General features: G+C 40.5%; 1 protein-coding gene across 2 annotated transcripts in view; it reads left to right on the top strand.

Moving 5' to 3' along the window:
- Nucleotides 1-24,038, top strand: part of szt2 (SZT2 subunit of KICSTOR complex) — a 156,002-nt gene that overhangs the window by 48,131 nt on the left and 83,833 nt on the right. For both annotated transcript variants that reach the window (XM_030048953.1, XM_030048952.1), the window contains exons 40-49: nt 978-1,052; nt 4,625-4,763; nt 5,981-6,116; nt 7,533-7,653; nt 8,017-8,169; nt 9,294-9,396; nt 11,065-11,179; nt 14,205-14,292; nt 21,828-21,946; nt 22,529-22,693. In XM_030048953.1, coding sequence (XP_029904813.1) covers nt 978-1,052; nt 4,625-4,763; nt 5,981-6,116; nt 7,533-7,653; nt 8,017-8,169; nt 9,294-9,396; nt 11,065-11,179; nt 14,205-14,292; nt 21,828-21,946; nt 22,529-22,693 — 1,214 coding nt within the window. The remainder of the gene's footprint in view (nt 1-977; nt 1,053-4,624; nt 4,764-5,980; nt 6,117-7,532; nt 7,654-8,016; nt 8,170-9,293; nt 9,397-11,064; nt 11,180-14,204; nt 14,293-21,827; nt 21,947-22,528; nt 22,694-24,038) is intronic.

Below are 24,038 nucleotides of genomic sequence, written 5' to 3'. Positions count from 1 at the left end.
TTGATTTTACAGTCCAGTCTACAGGTGTGACTAACTAAATTAATATTTATGGTCTGCTGTGGAGGGGTTAGTCAGTCAGTCGTAGGCACTGAAGAAAGCAGAAAGCCTGAACAGACGTTTGTGAGACTGTTATTGTCCAGACGCTACATGAAGAATCAACTGATTGAGAAAAAAAAAAAGAGAGAATCAGTTCCAGAACGTGGTCTGTTTTACGCTGGTAATTTCTCCTCTGCTGACATCCTACATCTGATAGTAAACCACAACAAGGAGAAAGTAATATTCAAGAGATCACATTGCAAAAAAAAAAAAAAAAAAAAAAAAATTGACAAAACCCTCATTTTTCAGTACCAGAAAACTTCTACAGCCGTTTCATCTAAAGAAGTAAAGCGCTGGATTTTCCTTTTGTGCCCCAAACTTATGTAGACTTATGTGAGACCTGAATCTTCCTTCAAGCAAAAATAACAGAAATAATAGATTCAGCGGAAGGTATGGTGATGTAATAACATTTAATACTGAGGCGGTATTTCATAATAAGACCGAGCCTGGCTGTTACATCTGTGTTTGTCTATTCTGCCAAGCTGGTGATTTAACATTATCTGATGCAGTTTGTTAGGGGGATGAGTGTTGATGGCAAATGATGGCAGATGCTGACACGTTAACGAGGAACGAGCGCCAGCCTCGACTGAGCTTGCAGGTTTACCACATGTCTGCCCCCAGGTAGTTTCCCCTCCTGCCCGGAGTGACAGGCAGCGCTCGGCATTGACAGAATAATACATGACATTATCATCTCCTGCTCTCTCTGGGACCCCTGTTTCAACGCTGATGTGTAGTTGTCTCAGGAATCCCCTCGGGCGGGAAAAAGGCCCCGAGGGCCCGTGATCCGAGGGAGCTCTGCTCTTCATGCTTTGATTTGTGACAAGGATCCTGCCCGGGCTCAGTCTTATTTATGATGGAAATATCAAATCTTCTTTCCTCAGGCAGCGGGAAGCTCAGGCCGAGTCGGGTCCAGAGTGTCGTGTCCAGCCAAGGCAGCCTGGACTCAGATATGCTGGGTAAGTGCTGGTTTAGATAATGAAGATGGATCTGCGAGTCCTGCACGGGTCCTCATTTTAATTTCACAGCCGCCCTGCGTCTCTCTCATCAATTCAGAGACCGATTCGGTTGCTCTGACGCCTGAAATGACACGTTACCTGGTAAATTAAGTGAAGGCCAAGGTCAAGTCCACACCAAGGTTATTTCATTCATTTTTATTTTTATCTGGCTTTGACTTTGGCTTCCAATTTCAGTTCAGTTTTAATTCGTTTTTATTTATTTATTTTTTTTTAATACTTTATTTGTAGTCATCATTTGCTTTTCATCTTTTTACATAGTTCTCTTGTCAAACAATGATGACATATATATATATACATTTTTTTTTTTTTTTATATGTGAATAAGTGAAACACCCTGTGCCTGTTACAATACAAAACGTAATTAATGAGTAGGTATAATAGAAATAATAATATCAAATTTAAACAAACATCCATCTTCACCATACATTTCATTACAACTCGACAAAGATCTTCTATTTCCCTAGACCTTTGCTAAAAGAGTGTATGGGAAGTAATTGACCTTACTCAAGCGTACAGATAGACAACAAATTCGTTTTTAAAGAGGGTTTGCTGGTTTGGTTTTTATTTTTTTGAAAATGCCTACTTTTAGTTTCCCTTTTATTCGTTTCAGTGTTAGTTTTAGTCTTTGGTTTTTTTTTTGTAATATGAGGTATTTGTCGGGGCGAGATTCAAAGAGGTCAGAAAAAAAAAAACATATTCACTAAGGACAGATTAACAACTAAATACACTGACAAACGAACACTAAAGACCTTTTGTCTGTAATTTTAGTTTGCTTTGTAAACACACAATATAGTTTCAGTCAGTTATCATTTTTTTGTAAAGCATTGTTTTAATTTTTATTTCAGTTAGGATAAATGCGTTTTCAAAACTAGCTTTCACTTTTTTGTTAGTTTTCTGTAACGATAATAACGTTGTTAGTTGGCAATTCACTCCAAAACACTGAAAACACTTCGATTTCTTTAAAGAGTCACGCAACGCCAGCAGGAAACGTCTGCTGCACTGCCCTCTAGGGGCTGAAACTGTCAGTCAGGTCGCACTTCCAGTCATCACACGTCAGTATGAGGGAAGTCCAAGGCACTCGTTTAAAATAATTTCATGATGAAACTCCTTAAAAACATAGACACTGTATGTGCCTGTGTGCATGTGTTCGAATAGAGCTAGGTTACCACACAGCTTTAGCCTTCTTCACGGTCCGCCTCGAGCTGTTCTGCCAGCACTGACATCGTCTTGCAGTGTCTCTTGAAGAAAACCTTCTCCTCTGAGAGCGTGTCATGGGCCATGTGCTCGGTGAAATCTCTCATGAATCCACGCCGTCCTTGGGCCTGTTGTGAGCCTTGAAGTGTCTCTTTACGGCTGATCGTGCAGCGGCTCCCCGCTGAGGACGCTGCACTTACATGTTCACCTTGTTTTTTCAGTGTGGCTCTCCTGATTTTAGCAGCTTACCACACAGATAATCAAGGCTGACAGTGGGTGGATATCACCAATTTGAACAGATTACATGAGTTTAAGTGCAATCCACGCACTCCAAAAAGGAAAGAATTATTAAAAAGCCTTTATTGTAGTGGCTAAATCATAAAAAAGCCAACATGTTTCGACCACAGCAGGTCTTTAGAAACAGTCAGTGTGGCTGTGGGCCTCGCCTAGATCGCTGCAACAACCAATAGGAGGCAAAATCATGACAAGTAAATACAGAATTAACAAAAAAAGCAGAAAAATATACATGAGCAGCAGGGATGGGAATCACCAGAGCCCCCACCATACAATATTATCACAATACTTAAGTTGTAATACGATAATATTGCAATTTTAAACATTTTGCAATCACAGTTGATTTATTAACTTTTTTCAGCTGCAAATTCTGTCCCCAAAGGAAAACTTTGTCAGCATCTGTTTCATCTAATAAGATCAAGTTTTCATTCTGTTCATCTCACTTAAGTCTTCTTTGTCGCAAAATGGGACAAACTGACCAACTGTCCCATAAAAACCTGTCAGAAATGTTGCATTTGTTCATCGAATATCAATATTTGGCATCCGTTTATTGATACAATATTGCCACACAAAAAAATCCTATTCATGCTGCCTTTAACTTCAGTAACTTTGTAGTCTCAACAGGCCTAATTTATTCCCCTGTTCACTGAGTTATTATGTGTGGGTCCAACCAAACTTCATATTCAGCTTAATAAAAAAAAAAAAAAATCACATTTACTGGTTTTGTCTCAGGTTGAGCCACTTTCCGATCATTTTAAACCTGAAATCACTGACCACACAAGTTAGACAAGACGTTCGTAATGAAAACTGTCTTCCTCTGATTTTTAATTTAAAGTCGTTGTCACCCTCAGTGCTGCAAGTCTGATTGGATTCCTTTGGCTCTCTCTTTAATTTAAACTCCATATGAGAAATGTCAGTATCAAAAGAGCTCGGGAGTCACTTTTCTGACAAATCCCTCTTTGGGCCGAAATTTTGGTCATAATTATGTTCCCACCCCCATGGTTCGGCGTCATTTGGTAGTGTGTGTGTGTGTGTGTGTGTGGAAAAAGCTCCACAACTGAACTAAATCGTAACGGTGTAATAACTTGAGGGATGATTCGTACCAAAACACAAGCGAGCCAGGTCTGAAAACGCTCTAAGGAATGATTTAATTCCATAATGATATTACATACAAGGACTGAGGAATGATTTAACCAGCCATTTACAGAGCTGCTCTCCCCGGAGTGACACCGATATTCAAAGGAAGTGTGTTTCATAAGCCGTTTGCAGTATAATGCAATCATTTTCGGTGCGTTAGTTCTCGGGCAGGGTCGTGTACGCCGCTGCGGCTGACGGCGGCAACGAACGGCCTCATGTCACCGTCTCATAAACGGAGCCATTTTCTCTTTCTTTTGCACTCCTAAGAATGAAAAGAAATAATTCCCTTCATCTGTCTTGGCCGCTCCTACACGCTTTCTTTTCCCAGCACGTCACTCTTACGTGGTCGTAATGACTGCAAGAATGTTGGAACGCATCGAACACCTTTGCACTCCTGATTTTCAGTCGGTCGCGTGTGACGATGGTGATGTAAAAATGAAACTTTCTCTGCAAATCACTTTGGACAAGAGCATCAGCTCATGCCTGAACTGTAAATTGAAATTGTAATGATTGTGCTCACCGTAATAGTCATGATGATAGCGATGCCTGTTTCGATAATGACACAGCAGGAAATTAACGTTGTTTTGAGGTTGTTGTTGTTGTTTTTTTGTTTTTTTTTTGGGCTCACAGCAACTGATTTCCAGTATTTTTAGCTCGTATGTGTCAGTTAAATCAAACTCTTTGTTGACAAGAACAAACTCAAATCAACATTTTTTTTTTTTTGCCGCATGGTTTCACTTCAAGCGGCCCTTTATGAAGTGTCTGGAGCGTTATCACTCTAAATGTTAGAACAGCTGCTGCTGACGATGGTGCTGATGCTGATGGGGTTACATCGTGGTGGTGCGGTGTGTGTGTGTGTGTGTGTGTGTGTGTGTGTGTGTTTTGCAGGTTACGACGGCGGCAGCAGTGACTCCGAGTGTGAGAGTCCCACGTTGGATGAGCAGGAGTGCCAGTCGCCGCTGATGCCAGACTTCTGGTTGATTGTCAAGATCCACCAGGACAGAGTGGAGGTCTACTCCCACTCCAGGTCAGACAAACGTCAGAAGATGCTTAAGACCTTCACTGCTCCATGGAAACTGAATAAATCGAACCATAATTTGCTGTTAGAATGAATCGATTATCTATGTATTCCTCAGAATTTCAGATTTCTTTGGACTTAGCCCCCCGTTTCGTTTAAGCTCTATATTTATGAATTGCTTTGTACAGTTTTCAGCCTTATATACAATATAATAAAATAATTTTACCGTCTCTAGAAGGAAATTTGCCACACACAACGGACACATCTGTCCAACGAACTCAGGTTGGCTGAGTCGCTTCTTAAAACATCCTTTTATCAGGGAGCCTTTCCTGATTTGAGTTGAGTTTTACAGGCTGTATTATGGCTTTTATTGTTTTTATACTTATTATTTTATTATTTATTTTATTTTATTATTTTATTATATATATTTTATTGTTTTTTTTTAAACTATATGAGTTTATGACTCATTTTATTGATTTTATTTCATTTTATTTTGTCAAGTATTCTATAAATTTTGAAAAGTGCTCTATAGCAGTGTTCCCCAACCCAGTCCTCAAGGACCGCCCGTCCTGCAGGTATTTGTTTCAGCTCTGCTCTTTCACACCTGACCCAATTAAGGGCTTCATGCTGATTGGTTGAAGCAGATCTATCAGAATGAGTATCATTATTATCATTATTGTCATTATTGTTATTATCATTATTATTAGTAGTATACACATCACTTAAAACACAACCTAAAGTAACGCATGAAATGAAAAACCATGAGGTACTTGAATAATAGCCATAGCGGCTTTGATAACACCTGGAACCTCAGTGGGGTAAGGTGGTAATGGAATTGTGATAAATAACTAGGTTATCATAAATTAATGATTAGCACAGGTGTGTTTAACAAATTAATAGCAGTTAGCATTGATATTGATATTGATATTGTTGCCCTTACATAAACAGATGGTCCACAGTGGATGATGACTATTATTTCACCAGGGGCTTTCACTGTCCTACCTAATCTGCTCTTTGTGGGCTGTATTTAGTTAGATTGCTGCACGGTGTGATCATAGTAAAGATCAAAAGCAGACGAAGAGCTTATAAAATAGGTTCATCATGTCAGCACAGACACTAAAACACTGAAGAAAGGGCCCGCTGCTCGTGGCTACAGCTGCACATCATCATCATCAGAGCCTCGTCTTGATTTCCTCCTGGTCCGTTTCCTTTCATTTGTCCTGCAGGAGCCTCACTGAAGGAAAAGAGGGCAGTGATGAAGAGTTGGAGAAGAAGGAGGAAGAGGAGGAGCTGCCTGAGTATCTGCTGCTGCATCAGATGGTGGTGAGGAAGATCGGGGAGATCTGCCGGATAGTCAACCAGGTATCTCGCACTCACCAAACGCACCGCTCAGATTCAGCAGACGGGACAGATGGTACGGAAGAAGCTGCTCTGCTGTGATCGCTGTGCTGACTCAGCAGCGAACACAGAAACCCGCACAAGAAACACAGAGATTTGATTAGACCACAGAGAATGCCAGCTCACCTGTAGATTTTTTCTTCCCCAAACCACAGAGGAGAAGTTGACTGTTTGGACTCACCTATAACTTGTTGAACATTATTGGAGTTTAGGTCAAAACAAATGAAATTCCAGTTCCTGTAACGATGATGGAGCTCTCTGCGCGTTTTGCCATAATCGCCTCTCTCTGGTCTCCATGCTGGTTATAAGACATGACAGAGTAACTGAATATGAGCTCCAGTGCTTTGATTCATGTTGTTATGCAAAGCTTTTCATCAGAAGTCAGTGTTTCTCACTCTCTTTCCTCTTGTTTTGCGGTTGTCTCATATCATTGTTTCAGATTATGTTCTGATTACAGACAAGCAGCACCACAGTCCACTTGGAGCGTTTCTTGCATCTCGGTGCTTTTTCTTGATGACTTTAAATTCAAATTCTCATTGTTTCCACAGTTCATTGAAATATCTATCGGCACTGCAGTTTGTCCAAGTGCAGCATCCAGTTCACAGGAGCTCAAATCTTTAGATCAAGGTGAAAATGTGTAACAAAATCCTATTATAAATGAAGTGCTGTGGTTTGTTTGTTTGGTACAGACCCCAGCAACAATCACATCATCTGCATTTTAATATCTGTTACTGAAAATTAAAACTATGATGCAAAATTTAGCGTTCCCACTAAAATTGTGAATCAAATCGCAATTGCAATATCTGTCAAAATATTTGCAACATGATGTTTTTTATCATATTGTTCAGCTGTAGTACTCACCTGAACAATAAATCAAAATATTACTGAAATTGCAGTATGGCCAAGTGCAATATCCAAATCGCGGAAGCTGCATTTTTTTTTTTTTTTTTTTTTTTTTTTTTGGTTAAAGGTAAAATATGCAACACAACATTGTTAATAAAGTATTATGGTGCCTCAGAGATGCCCCGGCCTATAAATTGTATTTTACAGATGTGAGAAAACATGTTTCACATCATCATTTTCAACAAATTCAGTGAAAATGAAAAATGAAAATAAAAAAAATTATTATTCCTTATAAAACCGTGAATCATATTGGAATCACAAAATCTGTAAAATTAATCGTAATAGCATTTTTTTTTTTTTATCATTTCATTCAGCCAAACAAACTGAACTAACGGACTGAACTCTCCAGAGTTTAAATACACTGCTCCAAACATACTGGATGCTGGACTTTAACACACATGTACAGACACACACACACACACACACACACACACACACACGCTTGCTGCTCAGTCTGTGTTTCCGTGTGCTTCCCAGCGGATGCTGCTGCAGGACCTGCATGACAGCCATGTGTGTAACTCCCTGCTGGTGGCTGAGAGCGAGGAGGACATCTGGAAGAACGAGTCTCTCTACAGGCAGAGGCTCAACAACTCGGACGGTCAGTGTTTTCCCTGCTGGATCAGGAAACGACAAACTGCAAAAACTTGACTTTTCACAGATGTATGGAGGGCACTGAAGCTTTCATTATCCTCCTGAATATGTTTTATAAAACACAGGTTGGAGGATAATTGATTAATTACAGTACATGAGTCTTAAAACTAATTCTGTATGAACAGAGCTGAACACTTATTCATGATACCTTGTCATCCTGTTGCACTGGAATCACATTTTTAATTCATTTTAATTCGAGTTCCTCCTTGACATCCTCCCAAAGATCTCAGCAGTGGAAAGTTAGTGTGCATGTGAAGGCACTGATTGAGATGCCTGTGCTCACAGCTGCCAGTGGTTTCTTTCTGCACAGATTACAACACAGAGGAGAGCTACCAGCCCAGAGACTACCTGGCCGCCACCATGCAGTTCATCCCGGGGCATTTTGCGTGCGACGTGGTGTGGAGCACAATCATTCACGTTCACCCTCGCCTCAAGATTGGACCCAACATGGGAGTGTCCAGGGGTGAGTGGCACATCTGTTGACCAGTTAGTTAAAAATAATCTAAACCTGTGTTTTAGATACAAATCGTAACACTTATTATTTTACTTGATAAACAGTTAAGTGAAGATTAATAATGAAATCACTCATAAATCTAAGGGGTGTTGTTCTGTGGAGGGAATGTAGAGGTTTATGTTAGTCGCTCTTGTCTTTAACGTCTTGCTAAAGCAGCTGAGACCACAAACTCAACGCGAACAATGGCCGCCGACACCGTTTGGAGGTGTTGGCGGTGTTGGAGGCAGGGTGGGAGTGGTTATTCACCTCGTGGGTGATCTGCTTCATAAACATCTACAAACAGTATTTGGATGGCTATCATAAAGTTGCAGCTGATGTTTATGATACTTGGTAAAGGATTCATAAATATGAATGGTGTTTGTGTTGGCTTGAACCCCAGAATCACCACGTGCAGTTTTATTTTTTAGCTAATTATTATAAGCAGCTGTACCAACTTTGTAACAGCCATCCAAATAATATTTATAGATGCTTTAGAAAGTATTTACTTACCATTTGACAAAGTGTTAAAATCATCTTTGCAACTTTATATTAGACATAATGGCTGTTCTGATAGTGTTTATAAATGGTTTACAATTCAGTTATTAACTATTAACAAAGTGTTATAAAATATCTGGTCCATCTATCACTTTAATGTTTGTAGATGTTTTAAATCAATTAGTGCTCATTAACAAATACTTGGTATAGTATATAAAATGTTCTAACATGTGTAATATGAAACTGTTAATAGTTTACTGTGTAATAATGTAATAAGTAAATATTATTAATTATCATTTCATTTATTGATAACTGTAAAATAACTATTAACTTAAGTTTAACCATCAGTTTACCTCAACTCCTCGCTAACACTCCAGATGTTGAGTTTCCGTTGAGTTTGTCAGCCGTCTGTACGTCACTGTTGTCACCATAATCACGGCAACACGTTTATTTCCCTAAATGTTAACTGTTACCCCGTTAAAAACAGAAGCCCATCTGTGTGTTCCCATACACAGTAACATTTGTGTTGTTATTAAAATCACTGGGTTTAGTCGGCTAATATTCTAAATCTGTCAACATGTTGTGTCTCCTCGTGGCAGCCATCCAGGCTCTGCGGTTTGTGCTGAATTCCTTCTGCGTGGTCAACAGGAAAAACATGTTCGTGTACCAGGAGCGCTCAACCAAATCAGTCTTCTACCTCAGGTCAGCTTTTTCTGCTACAGCTGGATTCCACATTTTTTTATTATTATTATATTATGAAACATTATGTTGTGTGTGACCCAGTTCCATTTGGTGTATAAGCTCTCTGCTTTCTGATTTTTTCAGCCCAAAAACTAACAAGTAAACATTATTTTATGCACGTCAGGCCAGGGATTTGGGAAGAACACAGCAAGTCAGCCGTCAGCTTTATTATGAAAAGACAGTGAGTTATGTGGAGATTATCTCGTTGATCATCTTGGGCATTAAAGGAAAACCCCACCCAGTCTCATGCTGTCAGACAAAATGAATCAGCGATTTTCAGGGCATTGCAGGAGCTGAAGTGCTGTAATTTACTTTCTCAGTGTGCCCACAACCCGCTCCATCTACTTCTACTTCAGTTAGCTATTTGCCATGTTTCCCAGATTGCCTTTCAGCGGCCCCGACAGGAGGCGGTCCTCTGTGCTGTATCTGAGAGGAACAGCGATAGTGTCGTTTTTTCCAGTGGAGGAAGAGTGATAGAGGAGAGAGAACAATGCTGTGGTGTGCCATACCCACTTTCTCCAATGATTAAAAAAAAAAAAAAAAAAAAGCCATGGAGGGAGGGTGTTCAATTTCACACGCTGTCGTCCGCAGATCTGCAAAGATGCGATAAGAAAATAATGAGACTGTGTAATTATAAGTACAAGAAGAATACAGCACCAAACAAAATGTTGCCTGTAGCTGCTTAAGGCTAAAGCTTAAAAACTATGTCAGCTGATGAGAACATAAGCATAAAAATGATCCATGTGTCCCTGGTAGAGAGTTGGCTGTGGTGCTCACACTTCAGTGTAAATGTGTTGACTGATTGCGGGCCACCAGCATTATCTCAGAAGTGAGAAAATGAGAAAATTGCCGCAGCGCTCGACAGTAAAGTGCCATGCGATTTAAAATCATTTGTGGCCAAATCTGGAAGTTTATTTTAGAAGATTGGTTCAAAGAAATAAACACACAAAATATAATATAAAAATAAAATACTGTTTTGAGCAGGGATTAGCTCCCTTTGTGGAAAGTTTGTGAAGTGGGACTTTTTTTTTGTTGTTGTTTTCATCAAAGGTGAAAGTGATGGCTAAAATGGGAAACACTAAACTGACTGCTACAATTAACTAAAATAGTTTTTATCATGATATTTTGTGTGTGTAAAAGTCTGTGCATCTCTAGGTTCCCAATAAAAACCTAACCTTTTATCACTAAAAAGTCAAATCTTATCACTGTGGATGTAAATAGCCTATAGTGTTAGCAGGGAGCTCTGGGGCTTACTGTGTACCAGGGACATCTGGTTGATTTTTGGTGTCTGTCCTCTTGTCTCTAAATGGCTCACAGCTTTGCCCAAAACTTGCTTTGTTCTGCCAAATTCTGTAACAAATTCCAGTTAAAGCAAATCATTTTCTCAGACTCATATACATATTTATCTCAAAAGCCCAACACTGTGTTCTGACCAAGAAAAATACAACTTGAGTCGGTATTTCCTCTCTGTTCGGGGTGTTTGTGTTGCATGTAACATTTTTTTCAATACAGTGGTGAGAAAACAAGAAAGATGAGAGAGGAAATGAGGGGCTGACATTTGATAAAGGGCAGATGTTGGATAAATTCCCACAATGTCACACGCGGTGTATGATCTTCTCTGGTTTCCAGGCTTTGTGAAACGTCTCAGACAGGGAAGAGCTCTGACGTGGATGGTATGCTCCACACGCCTCGATCTGTCGGGCTCTCCAGGAGTCAGGAGCCCATTTTCTCAGAGGACCTCACGGTGAGACGACCAACAACTACACATCCGTCTTTGGAAAAAGAAAAAGAAAAAAACAACAACAGATGGTCATTGAATATATCAGATTCCATGTTTCTTTATTTTCTAAGCCAGAGTCTGAAAGTAATGGACAGCTTCAGTAACAATCCATATCAGGTTTTTTTCAATGCCTACAATCAACTTGTAATCAATTAATTTTTTTAGAAGTTAGTAGAATTGGCTGATGGTCAGAGAAGCTTTGATATGAATCTGATGAATCTGCTGCTCACACATGATCAGAAAGGTTGCAAGAGGGAAAAATGAATCTGTTCTGCAGAATGTCCTGTGGTGAAAGGAATAAAAGGTTAAGTATGTCTTCGATGATGATTTTCCCATGTGCCAAAGGTCAATCGTTGCCGCCTCATTTGTCTCTTCGCGTGAAGCCTTTGTTAGAATCCGTTAATCGCTCAGTCCCGAGCTGGACTGAAATCATGACGTGATGACATGGACGTCCAGACGATAGCTGATCCAATGACTGTCTGAAAGTATTAGGAACACACCGCAGGAGAACAGATATTTTTGTTCCATTACCGATCATTTTGGTAAATGTCTCTCTGCCTTCATTACTGCCTCCTGTGCTTCAATTTATAAAGCCCAGTGTCCAAAATAGGACAGACATTTTTAGCTTGCGGCCCTTGGACATACCTGAATTTTGCTGAGTGGCCCCTGAGCCGTCTTAAGTTGAGTGGCCCTGTGTTCATGAAGAGTTCAGATGTATTCAAGATAACAGCTTTAAACATGTGGACTCCAGTCATACAAAAGGCAACAAAACCTCAAGAGGACGTTGATTGTGCTCTAAGTGAAATGGCACATCTTCCACCCTGTGTTGTGCGGGGAGGATGTTTTCAGAGAGGACTCCAGCTTTTTACTTAGATTGACAAGGGGGTAATCAGTAGATTTCATTTTCCACGGTCTATTTTGTTGGACCTCTGTTGCTAACTTCCTCCTACAATGGCAGAAGAGACCAAATGTATTAATGCCTTCCAGGGAAAATATTTCAGTCCTCTGCACCCTGTGGATATTGGCCACTGGCACATTCAGCGAGAGATTGGGGGGTGGTTTGGTTTTACAGCCCACCATGAGCCCCATAATGCCTGCAGTCCTTTGAACCTTAGTTTGACAGAGTCCATCATGCATACAGTCTCCTCACACTGCTGTAGTGTGCAACAGGCTGTGGTGAAAAAGGAGCTCCACATCACTGCTGAATTTGACAGTGTGATTGGAGCTGTTAGCTGCACACATTTAGCAATAAAAGTGCCATTATCTAACAAACTCAGCTTTTTCCAAAGGAAAATGCCTCCATTCACTGAACGTGCAAGTCAAATGTGATGCATATTTAGCTTTATCTGAATGTCGCTGCTAAGTGGCCGTGTGCGACACATGACTCATTCATTCATTGTACACAACAGCGGAGTGGGCCGAATGGCTTATTGGTGAGTGTAGCCTCTGCTATATATTATTGAAGCGATTATTTATCACTACAGGAAACAAGGGCTGTTAACACTAGAAAGACTAATGGATTGTTGTCATCTAAGAGAAAGCCAACAGTTATTTGTCATTTGAAAGGAGAACGTATAGTCCAAATTACTGCTTACTTGTCTGACTTTTGAAAATATGAACAGTGATGATTTATATAGAAAATGGGGACCAAGAAAACCCATTAAGTGAGATATTGAAAGCTGAGATATTTTCACTGTTACATTCAAGCTGCCCTCAAGTGATGACAGCTTGGCCTTTCCAGTGTTAAAATCATGGTTGATGATTCTGCCCAACCCCTCAGCCCAACAGGAGGCAAGTGAGCAGCTTAAAATGGGTGGTTGATGTCTGACAGGCAGCTCTGTCGGTAATGTTTTTTTCAGGTAGCCATGTTCAAACCATTTTTTATTCCTGCCATTGTTCCGCATACAGATGAAGCGGACTTTATTGTAGCTAACACCCACTGCCAGGCTATTGTCTTTATGTTTTTGAATGTTTGTTAATCGAGCACTGACCATCAACCTCAGCAATCACAAGTGGGAAGCACCAGTGGGGAGGGGGAGGGCAAATCATCCCTGTCCATTGACTTTGTACTGTGTGACGATGCCTCCTTGGCTTCCAGCAGTCGTCACGTCAAAAGTGCCTGTCAGATTGCTTCACATTGGGTACGGCAATTGCAGGCATGGATAGTGAAAAACATGCTCATATTTTTGTAAAATCCTGTCGCAATTAATGTGCATTGCACCGCTAGAGTGGGTGACATTGACTGACTTGCAGGCAGTGACGTCCCAGCTCTAGCTCTTTAATGGAAAGTTAATCCGTTCTTCTTAGCCCTGTGATAAACCTTTCCACAAAGGTTCATGCAGATCTGCTCATTAGGCTCAGGCTTCCATTATAGCTTGTATGCAACTCTCCAAAAATATTTGCTGTGCGAAACGAACCTTAAGAACCTCTGTTGGTCTTTTTTTTTGGCTGCTTTGCACATTTTCCACCATGTCTAAGGTTGATTTGAAACTAATTCTGAGGACAGTGCGAAGCTGCAAACGAGAATCAAGCTGATGAAGTTTCTGCATAAATCTGTTTTTACAAGACCTCATCCCCAAATTATAAAGATTTCCAGATGTAGCTGGGTTTATGATGAGAAATGCCCCAAAACATCAGCTTGGACAACAACTTGTCTGACAGTACAGGCGTAAAGCAGCCAAGGCTTTGGGGCGTGCTTTGGCAAAATCAGCCATTAATCATTATTAGAGGAGGGGAAGAGTGGGCTTGTGTTGGCTATAGCTTTATTAGCCGTCATGAGTAAGGCCTGCCATGTTGTGGCATGAGGTTATCTGGTCTGAAATCTCCACGTACAGCCTGACGAAAGGCTTTGGACAAATATTGATCCCAGAGGTGAAACATCCACCAATCTTAAAAGCTAATTAAATCAGCGTGTATTTGTATTAGTGGTGCAGGCAGAGTGTTGGCGTGTTCCTGATTTGCTGATATGTTTGGTGTCTGTTTTCCACAGGGTTCCAGGTCTTCTCTGGAGGGCTCTCGGCCAGTTGGACAAGTGGACAAACACATCCTCCTCCTGGTGCACGGAGTAGGGAACGCCGGTAAGAGATGGGGGGAATATTAAGGGCTGATAGAAAGCAAACAACTCATATATACACTTCCAACTAGACTGGTGTCTGGTCGTTGCACCTTGAAAATAATAAAGAAGATGCACCTCCGCTATTTCTGTTTCGACCCCTATTTATCAGTTGGTATCTGTATGAATCTGGCCATTATATATGGATGCATCCAAGCGCATTTCAGTCATAGCTAGAATATGAACATCATTAGCATTTCAGTGAGATACAGTCACTTCAAAGGGGTTTGGATCATTTATAGCAACAAATGATTATACAGTTCTGTTTGGCAGAGAAGGCTTTACTCTTTTGATTTCTGCAAATTAGACTCAGATTTTTATTTTACATTTGAGTGTTTACACCAGAGTCCTGAGATATTTTTCTTTACTTCAGAGCCTGAAAATAGTTGTTTTATAAATTGGTCCAGATCGTCAGTCAAATCAGTTCCTTTCTCCGGTCAGTCCAACAAAACGGGCAGACAGGAAGTAACTACTGTAGCAGTGTATGTGTGTGTGTGTGTGTGTGTGTGTGTGTGTGTGTTTCTGTTTGTGCTAAGTAGTGGCTGATATGGTGTTGATTGATTGTCCATCAGATATGACAGAAGCACAGAAGTATTTTTTCCTCAACTAAGTTGGTTTGAGTTCGCTTCTCTGTAAAAATACATGTAAAATTACTTAGAGACTGGTCATAAAAGCTTAAGTACTTGAGGCAATATTGAAAATCACTGAAATATTTTTCCATGTTCAAAAGTTCCAGCCAAATTTACCTTCTTACTTCTCTAGACATGGTTCTTGTAAGTAATCAAATGGATCGTTATTAGTTGTGTTGAAATGGTCACTTACACAAAATAGAGACATAGAAAATCTAGAAATGATCTTGAAGCAAATTAGGTAATTTACCAAGTGGAGATCTCGTTGTACTTGATTGGTAAGAGATTTTTTTTTTTTTCATGTCGATGTTGTTGCAATATAACTAAATAACAAACCTTCGGCCATTTTTTCTGCTTAGGAGCATTAAGTAAGTAAATAACCTCCTCTGATGTTATTTAGCTTGATGTGGGTCTTAGCCATCAAATTTGTCAACAGAAGTCTTAGCTGTAGCATTGCCTTTTCAGATGTTTTGGTCTTTGTAGCTTGAACCTGAACCATTTCAGTGTCTTGCACCCACTTGGCAAACTTTATTCAGGAGTTGAAGTCATTAAGTGTAGGCGCACAAACACCTTAAATAACCAAAAATCTCAAAACTTACACACAATAAACAGTATCATATTTGGAGGTTAAGGAGGATCAGCTGAAAGTACGAGCTGATAACATTTGGCAAAGTCCAAGTTCACTTCCACTTTATAACGCGTCTGTGAAGGCAACATTAGAGCTAGCAAACATCTGCAAGCGGTTAGTAATCTAATGTTGTTAGTGCAAACCTTCTCTGACAAATGCAGCTCAACAGTAAAGAGATTATTGGTTCTTTGGGTGATGGTGGTATTATACAGCGCTGTGCACTGTAAGACCACTTTCCACTTCAAAGAACCACTGGAAAACAAGATTTTTTCTGAGTTTGGAGCGAGACACTACCACCGCCAGGGTTAGTAAGTTACGCTGGTGAAGGAGGATGGTGTGCACACAGGATGCTGAAGAGACTGGACTGGACTGCTAATTAGAATTTTAATATTTCATTATAAAAATCTGTTTAGCATACCAATAGTTTTTTCATGTTTGCACATTCGCCAGTGCTATCTGGGATCCCAGAGATCAGTTGGGCGAGTGTAGCACCACTAACAACAAACAACAAACATTAGCATGGCAAAAAGTACATTAAGCCAAGATGGATCCTAATCCAAGTATTGTGAATGGTTGGCTGGTCACCAAGTGAAAGTGTCTCGCAGCCCACTGTTGTGCTTTAGTAATCACTGGGGGAAAATTGGGATGTCATCAGCAGCATAATAAAATACAGCTTTATTAAGATGAAAAACATCTTTACTGTAACTCTGGAAAATGATTAATTCATAAATTGACATTATCATTGACAGTCACACATTATCTGTGGATAATTTGTGGACAAACAGCCCCTCAGCCCCTCCTCACGGGCAAAAGCTGTGGACGTGGAAGAAAGGAGATAGGCTGGAGAGAAGCAGATTGTCCATAGATGACAAAGCAGTTCTCAACAACCTCCCAACTGCCTAAGGCTAATTCTGTTCTTTACGCTGTTGTGGGATGAGGCATTGTAGAGCTGGATGGCAGTCAGCACAAATGAACGCCTGGAGTGCAGCTCGGCACTCCTTCGTGGAATGAGCCGGTGACTGATGCTGCTCCGCTGCATTGACAGCATGTTGTCGAGAGGGAGGAAGACATCCATAATAGTTGACAGCTTTGCTAAGATCTTTTTCTCTACCGCTACTTTCGGTGAGTTTCAGTGACGCTCGGCCAAACAATAGAACCGGCACTTCGGACACAAACTTTGTCCTACGAGAAGACACCACATCCACGTGACGACTGGAGTAAGGAACTCCACAGGTGATCGTCACATCCAAGCATGCCAGGCTGATGCACTGCAAAAACTCAAAGTCTTACCAAGATTATTTGTCTTATTTCAAGTCAAAAATGTCTTATTACTAGTCAAAATATCTCATTACACTTAAAATAAGACATGATCAGCACAGAAATAACTTGTCTTTAGACAATTGTCTCTTGCAAAATTTGTTTCTTGTTTCTAGCTAATTTTCACTTATTTCAAGTGAATTTTCACTTTTTCCGCAGGCAAATTTTGCCAATGAAACAAGCAAATTTTATTGTTTTTAGACAATTTTTAGACAATTTTCACTTGTTTCAAGTGAAAATTCACTGGAAACAAGTGAAAATTGTCTAAAAACAATTTACTTCTGAGGTGATCATGTCTTATTTTAAGTGTAATGAGATATTTTGACTAGAAATAAGACATTTTTGACTTGAAATAAGACAAATAATCTTGGTAAGATTTTGCGTTTTTGCAGTGTGTGCTTTTTGGAGAATGACCCTCTCAAGTTATCTTGTCTTGTTCCTGTGTTCCTCAAGAACAGAGAACAGTTAAAATGCACAGATCTGTTTCCAAGTGTTCAAACCAACTCTGCACTACATGTTACAAACTGCAGTGCTGATCAGATATGATGCATGGTAGAGCCCTGTGTGGAATCACTCCCACCCACTCCCACTGGGTTTCTCACCATCACTGATCGTTCCTGCGGTGTGTGCGTCCACTCCCACCAACATTTTGACCGTTCACGCCCGCACAATAGGGTTCCATTGATTTTGTGTCTTCCCCCGTCCCACAGGGAAAAGACACTACTTCACTGTGTAGTTGTAATAAAGAGATGTACACCATGCAGGGCGGGGTGGCTCAGGGGGTGGAGCGGTCGTCTTGTAATTAGCAGGTTCCTGGTTCGATCCCTGCCTCCTCCAGAGGGTGTCGCAGTGTCCTTGAGTAAGACACTGAGCCCCTGACTGCTCCTGATGTGCAGCTCGGCACATTTCACGGTAGCCTCTCCCATCAGTGTGTGAGAGTGTGTGAGTGAATGTGAGGCAAAACACTGTAAAGCGCTTTGGTCAGTAGATTGGAAAAGTGCTGTAGAAATGCAGTCCATTTACCAGTTTACCTGTCATTCATTGATCTTCTTTTCAACATTGGTTAGAGGTAGCTAAATCCCAGGATCCACGTTTTTTTTCTTTTTTTTTGTCTGCTCCCACCCACAGCGAAGTGAAAGCCGCCTGCTCCTGTCGGATTTGCATTGGGGGATCCCAACCCTAATGCAGTCCTCTGAGGCATTGATCTCACAATCTCCACGATCTTAATGCTTCTAATTTATTCTCGTGCACTGAGTCTGATCCATGTGATGCATCGTCGGTTGGCACTCAAACTTTCACAATTGTTATTTGTCTTCTATGCTTACACATTTTTTGTCTTTGAATTGTAGTTATATTCCCAAAACAATAGTGTTGATGTTCATCTGCTGCCATGTCTTCTGCCAAAGATCCTATATTTGAATGCTATAACTCAAATACCATGTTTTCAACCACAGAGCAGGAGCATTTTGGAGACATACCCTGCTGTCATTCACTGACAGCACGACTGGTTTTACTGCATCTATTTAGCGTAGATATTTTCACACAAGAGATTTTAATATGGATGTAATGACTAAGCAGATAGAGGCAAATAACAGAGTAGCTTCAACAGTCCAGTAACTGCAGCAAAACTGCTACCCGCTACTGTAGCCCTTTGAAACCTGTGGGCGGGCTTTTATTTTGGAAGGTTTTATTTCACCCTCAGTAAAATTCAATTTATTTCTTTTTTATTTTGAATTTTTTTTGGTGGGATTTTGTGGTAATTTTATGCTTTGTTTTTCTTAGTTTTGTATTTTTTTTTTAATTAATAATTTCTATTTATTGATTTATAATGTTATGTAATGCTCTGGTCATTTTCTTGTAACTTTTTACTAATTTGTTGTCAAATTTGTAGTGATCCCTTGCTCATTTTCTTGTTCATCACCTTTTTCCGATGTTTTTGAAAGAAATCAAGGGAATTTGCTCAGGTTTCAGAGGGAACCAGCCAGCGAGGAGCACACAACTCTTACTGTATGGCTTATAACAATACGGATATCCAAAATCCCAGACGATATCCAGTCTAATGTCACAATATCAGTATGCTGGTATCAATATATTTTCCCAAAAGCAAATATTAAATACCAAAATATTAAATGTAAAGCAATACTGCACACACAGTCGTGCTGTTGGCTCTGTGGCTGGAAGGCCGGCAGTGTGTGTGTGTGTGTGTGTGTGTGTGTGTGTTACAGAGAGAGGACTGTTACTGCCTGCCTCTGCTCAGTATACATTGCGAGCTGTATTTAGTGCACTATTAGCTTTGTGGCTCCTTGATGACTGGGAGCTGCAACAGATGTGATGCGGTGTGGAGTGTTTAATGCAGCAGGATGCAGTACCTCCTGCGGCCATCTAGATGTCACTGTTGCACTGGCAGCCTCGCTCCAGCTTGGTCAGGCTCCAATTCCATCATCCTTTCTCAGCCTGAACAGGAATGACTCATTAAAATCCTGACTGTGCTTTTTTCCCCTCACTGTACACTGAACCCCTCTTTCAATTTGGAGCTCCTTTGTGTTGCTCGATTTCAAATCTTCTTGAAGTGTTGCCGTGTGTGTGTGTGTTGGTTTGCGTGTGTGTGTTGTGTGTACGCTAAGCACGGTTGTCAGAGACAGACCACCAAGGTTTATCGTGTCAGTGGAATAAAATGTGGATCTTGAAGGAATACAGTGAGATTCCTCATTATGGTGAGAGATAGATAGACACTAGCATTATCTCAAACAAGAGAACCTGTCACAGCTCCTAAGCTACGTGCTAGGTAATTTACATGACAGGACAGTAAAATGTGCATAAATATAATATTAAAAAAAGACTTTTACTGTGGAAAATTCCCCTCTGGCTTGAACCACGACTTATTTTGTCTCTTTTGGAAGGGCTTGGGTGATAACAGACGGCTTATTTCTTTATATATTTTTTGTTATAGAGATCACTGAAGTGGATGGGATTGTTATTTCATGTTTTCTAACATGAAACCATGGTGACATACAGGGGATTACATGCAGGGATTGCAAAAGAAAACTTGCATTTTTGCTTTGCTGGGACGCGGTGGCCTGTACGTCACCGTGTCAGGCAGTCGATCATCAGTTCAGAAATAATTCCAGATCTATTTGTTGGATTGTTTTGAATGTTGGTGGAAAAAATCTGATTGGATAGATCATGAAATCTGTCCATTTTGGTGACTCCATCTGTTTTCCTCTAGCGCCACCAACAGGTCACAATGTTGTAAATGTTGTGGTCATTTGCATCAACATTTTGGTTTACCCCTTGACCTTCCCTCTAGCGCCACCAGAAGGGCATAAGGATTGGAAATGACGTGCTTGTTTGTAGCCTCTGTGTGTGCGTCCATGTTTTTGTCGCCGTCACCCTCCCACCAGCGGCGTGAAGGACATGCCTCTGCTGTGGTTGGGTGACTCTCAGATGCCATGTAGCCTTGCACAAAACCTTGGCAAACATAATAGCAATGAATGTAGTAGCAGCAAATAGATGTAGCCAGTCATTTGGTTACCTGCCTTGATCAGCAGAAACGAGGCCAGCTGTAGATCACTCTTCATTCTTTACATTTTAATTCTCACCAGCAGGGAAGAGCGGAGGTAAACTTGACTGCTGCGTTTCCATCATCTTTGTCTGCAGCTCCTTTTGCTTCACTTGTGTTTTCATTTTATTGTGGATTTTGGGCCATTGCCTTGGAAAGCCCAGCTGTATGGAGTTCAGTGTTTTAAAGAAATGCAGTCTCATGCTGCTTCTCAACACAACCGGGAACAGAAAAGTTTCCTTCTTCCGAATAAGGAAAGCTGCATTTTAACATCCCTCCAACTTGTATTTTCAAGTCAAAACTTTTGATTCTTCTCTGAGGCCCCCATGTGAGCTTCCATTTCCATTTTGTGACATTTATAAATCACCATGGTAATGTTCACTGGTAAAAGCCAAAACATTAAAAGACTGGCTAGATGATTAAAACGAAAATTATAATAGAAAATTAAGGCTTTTTATTCTGCGCACTCGACCCTGAATAATGTTGGATTTTTGGGACAGGACAAACTGCATTTTACTGTAGTATCTGTATCTATCTGTCTCTGTGTGTGTCTGTCTATCTATACATTTTTTAACATATAAACCCAACATATATACCATTATATCTGTAAGAAGCCAGTTTGAGCAGCCAGTATATCAGTTCCACTGCATCGTGTGCCTTTTAGGATATTTCCATTTTCAGCTGAATTATTCTACTTATAGCAACCAAGCACTTATAATAAAAAACACATGTTTACTACTTAATGGTCATTCTTTCAGTATGAGTGCCTTATTTATTTATTCATTCATTTATTTATGGTTTATTCGATAGGGACTGAAACAACATACATAGACAAACTGAAAACAGCTATCCAGTGCAAGCATCCTTATCTATACAATCATGTATATACTTCAGTTCCATCTGTATATTGTCATATTCATTACCATCTGTATATTTCACATCTCATATCTCTTTTCCTTAGGTTAGCCCTTATTGTACATTTTAGTTTTTAGTCTTTATAGTCTTTATTGTATATATTTAGCCTTTATTCTTTTTTATTTAACTTTATTGTATGTTCTACTGTTGCTGCTGGAACACCAGAATTTCCCTGGTTGGGATCAATAAAGTATATCTATCTATCTATCTATCTATCTATCTATCTATCTATCTATCTATCGTCAGTAGCAGATGCTAATTTGCAACACCCACCTCACTCAGTAGTGTTTGCTGAAGCCTTAGCATGGAGCTCCTCAGCTAGTGATGTATTAGGAACACATGGAGTGTTATGGTCTCTGTGTTCTCATCATCTAATGGCTGAACCGGCCGGTGCCTCTGTTCTGGAAGCGTCTCGGCCCCTCTAAAGCCGCTGTTTGTTAACGTTTGTGCAGGTCCAGAGATCACAGATGAGCTGGTCAAGGTGCTGCGTAAGCGTCTGGACGAGACCACGCTGGACATCATCACTGTCATGCTGGTCAGGAACTGCAAACTGACACCCGCTGACGTGGAGGTAATTTTCTCTCTATTGTCCCTGAGCCCCTGACCCACATCTCAAACAGATACTGTCACACAGCTGTTCAGGATGAGAATTTCATTTCCTTTTTGCCATTCTTTTTTTTTTTTTAGACTCTTTGTATTTCTGTCTGCTTTTTTCACCCATGATTTCATGTTTTTGCTTGATGACAGTTACATAATGTGATTTTGAATTGCGGCTTTGATTGATATTTATTATCAGCCTAAATGCACGCCTCTGCTATCTTCTTGTTGAGCTCAGGCACTGAAGTTGTTACATAGATGAATGATAATAATGAATAATAATGAGAGGATGCAAAAAAAGACTACAGTAGGAGCCTTTGTATTGTTTTCTTTACTGACTTAAGTGTTTAAAAAAAAAAAAAAAGTGCAGTGCTGGTTTCTGTGTGGTTTTGCTTTCGCTGGTCTGTAGCTGTGTGTTGCTCAGCAGAGGAGAGGCACCAACACTTCCAGGGTTACAGGTTCCATCCCTGCTGGGCTCACCCTCGCTGCACATGTATGCACTCGTAGCACTGTAAATTGCTTGGATAAAAACCTTGAGTAAATGTTCTGTGGTCAGTTCATCCAGCCGTCGGGCTCTCCTGCCACTGAGGTGATGGAGTTCAGTCTTCCTCAGTACTGCCTCCCCTGGCTGCCCGCTGTGGCTCACTACCTCAAGCAGAACCTGCTCATCTTCCTGCATCTGCCCAAGTACACTGACAGCAATACAGCACACCACTTCAAGGTACGATCCACCTCCACTGCAGCTATTTCAGCGTTTTGACTCAAATAGAAAGCCTTTGCATTTTTTAAATTTTCATCAGGGCACTTTGCCCAACATGGGAGAAGAATATTTTGCATTACTGGCATGCTAGCATTGTAAGCATTTTTGATCAATGCTAAGAAGAAAAGAATTAAAAATTGAAATAATAAACTTTGCTTTGAGAGAGGCACTGTGGCCAAACTCCTTTTGCTGACCTGAATTTCTCCGCTGAGGCAATTGCGCTTTCTCTCTCTGCATCATAAAAGTAAATATTCCCAGCAGACACACTTGTCTTAGCAGACAAATCTGTCACCATAACAAAATGTTTACATCTGTCTCAGCCTAAGCATAAAAAGTGCCTGGAATACCAAGTGGGTCGCTAATTGTCTTTTCTCATTGTTATGAAAGTCAATGAAGTCTGGGAACTCTTTAAGTTATTTTTAATTTTAGGCAATCGCTGGCTGGGCACAGGCTGTCATATCAGGTCACCCGTTGGATTTTGTCTTAATCAAAAATCACAGAGGACACACAGCTATAAATCTTTGTAATTTGTGCAAAATGTCCGCTACCTTTGCAGCTCTGTGGCACTCTAACGTGATGAGACAGCGGAATATGCAGGACAAGGCTGCAGTGTTGCAATATTTACAGAATATAGATAATTTATGGTTAATCTAATTCTTTGTTGTAGACGGCTTTAGGACATCATGTGGCTGTGGAAACCGAACTGCGAGAAAATGTTTAGCATCTCCCACACAAAAAGCATCAGCCTTTGATTTATGACAGCTCTACTCTTGCGGTCTTGTACTGTGTTTTCTTGTTTTTTCCCTCACAGCAGTATGTACTTCCTGTGAGAGAGATTACTGCCTGGGCAGTCCGAGCTTTGTGATCTACCAGTTAATCGCTGAATGCCTGCCAGTCAGTTGCAGGAGGACTTTGTAAAGGAAAAGAAACAACCCTGGGAATTATACAGTTTATTTGTCAAGTCCAGCAGTCATCCAGTCACACATCTTCGCCCGGTTACGAGCTTGCCCACATGCACTCTTAAAAAAAAAACGTGACGGCTTGCACAACCCAGACCTTCATAGCTACGGGGGAAAGTCTCACTAACTGAAAACCAAAGTAAACAACCACTCCATCTTTTCCAAGTCCTCCAACTATTTTGAATGATTTGTTGCCTTGTAAAACTCAGTCAAATTTGCAGGGCACTTCTTGCCACACAAAAAGGCAACACACCCTGACGGATGACAGTTTGAGTTATGCAAGTGCAATGCATACAGCTCTATTTAAAGCAATCTGGATAAAAAATGAATGAATCCGAGATATGGGA

Source organism: Myripristis murdjan, chromosome 4, assembly GCF_902150065.1.
Source record: "Myripristis murdjan chromosome 4, fMyrMur1.1, whole genome shotgun sequence".
NCBI lineage: Eukaryota > Metazoa > Chordata > Actinopteri > Holocentriformes > Holocentridae > Myripristis > Myripristis murdjan.
This window is presented reverse-complemented; position numbering and strand designations above follow the sequence as displayed.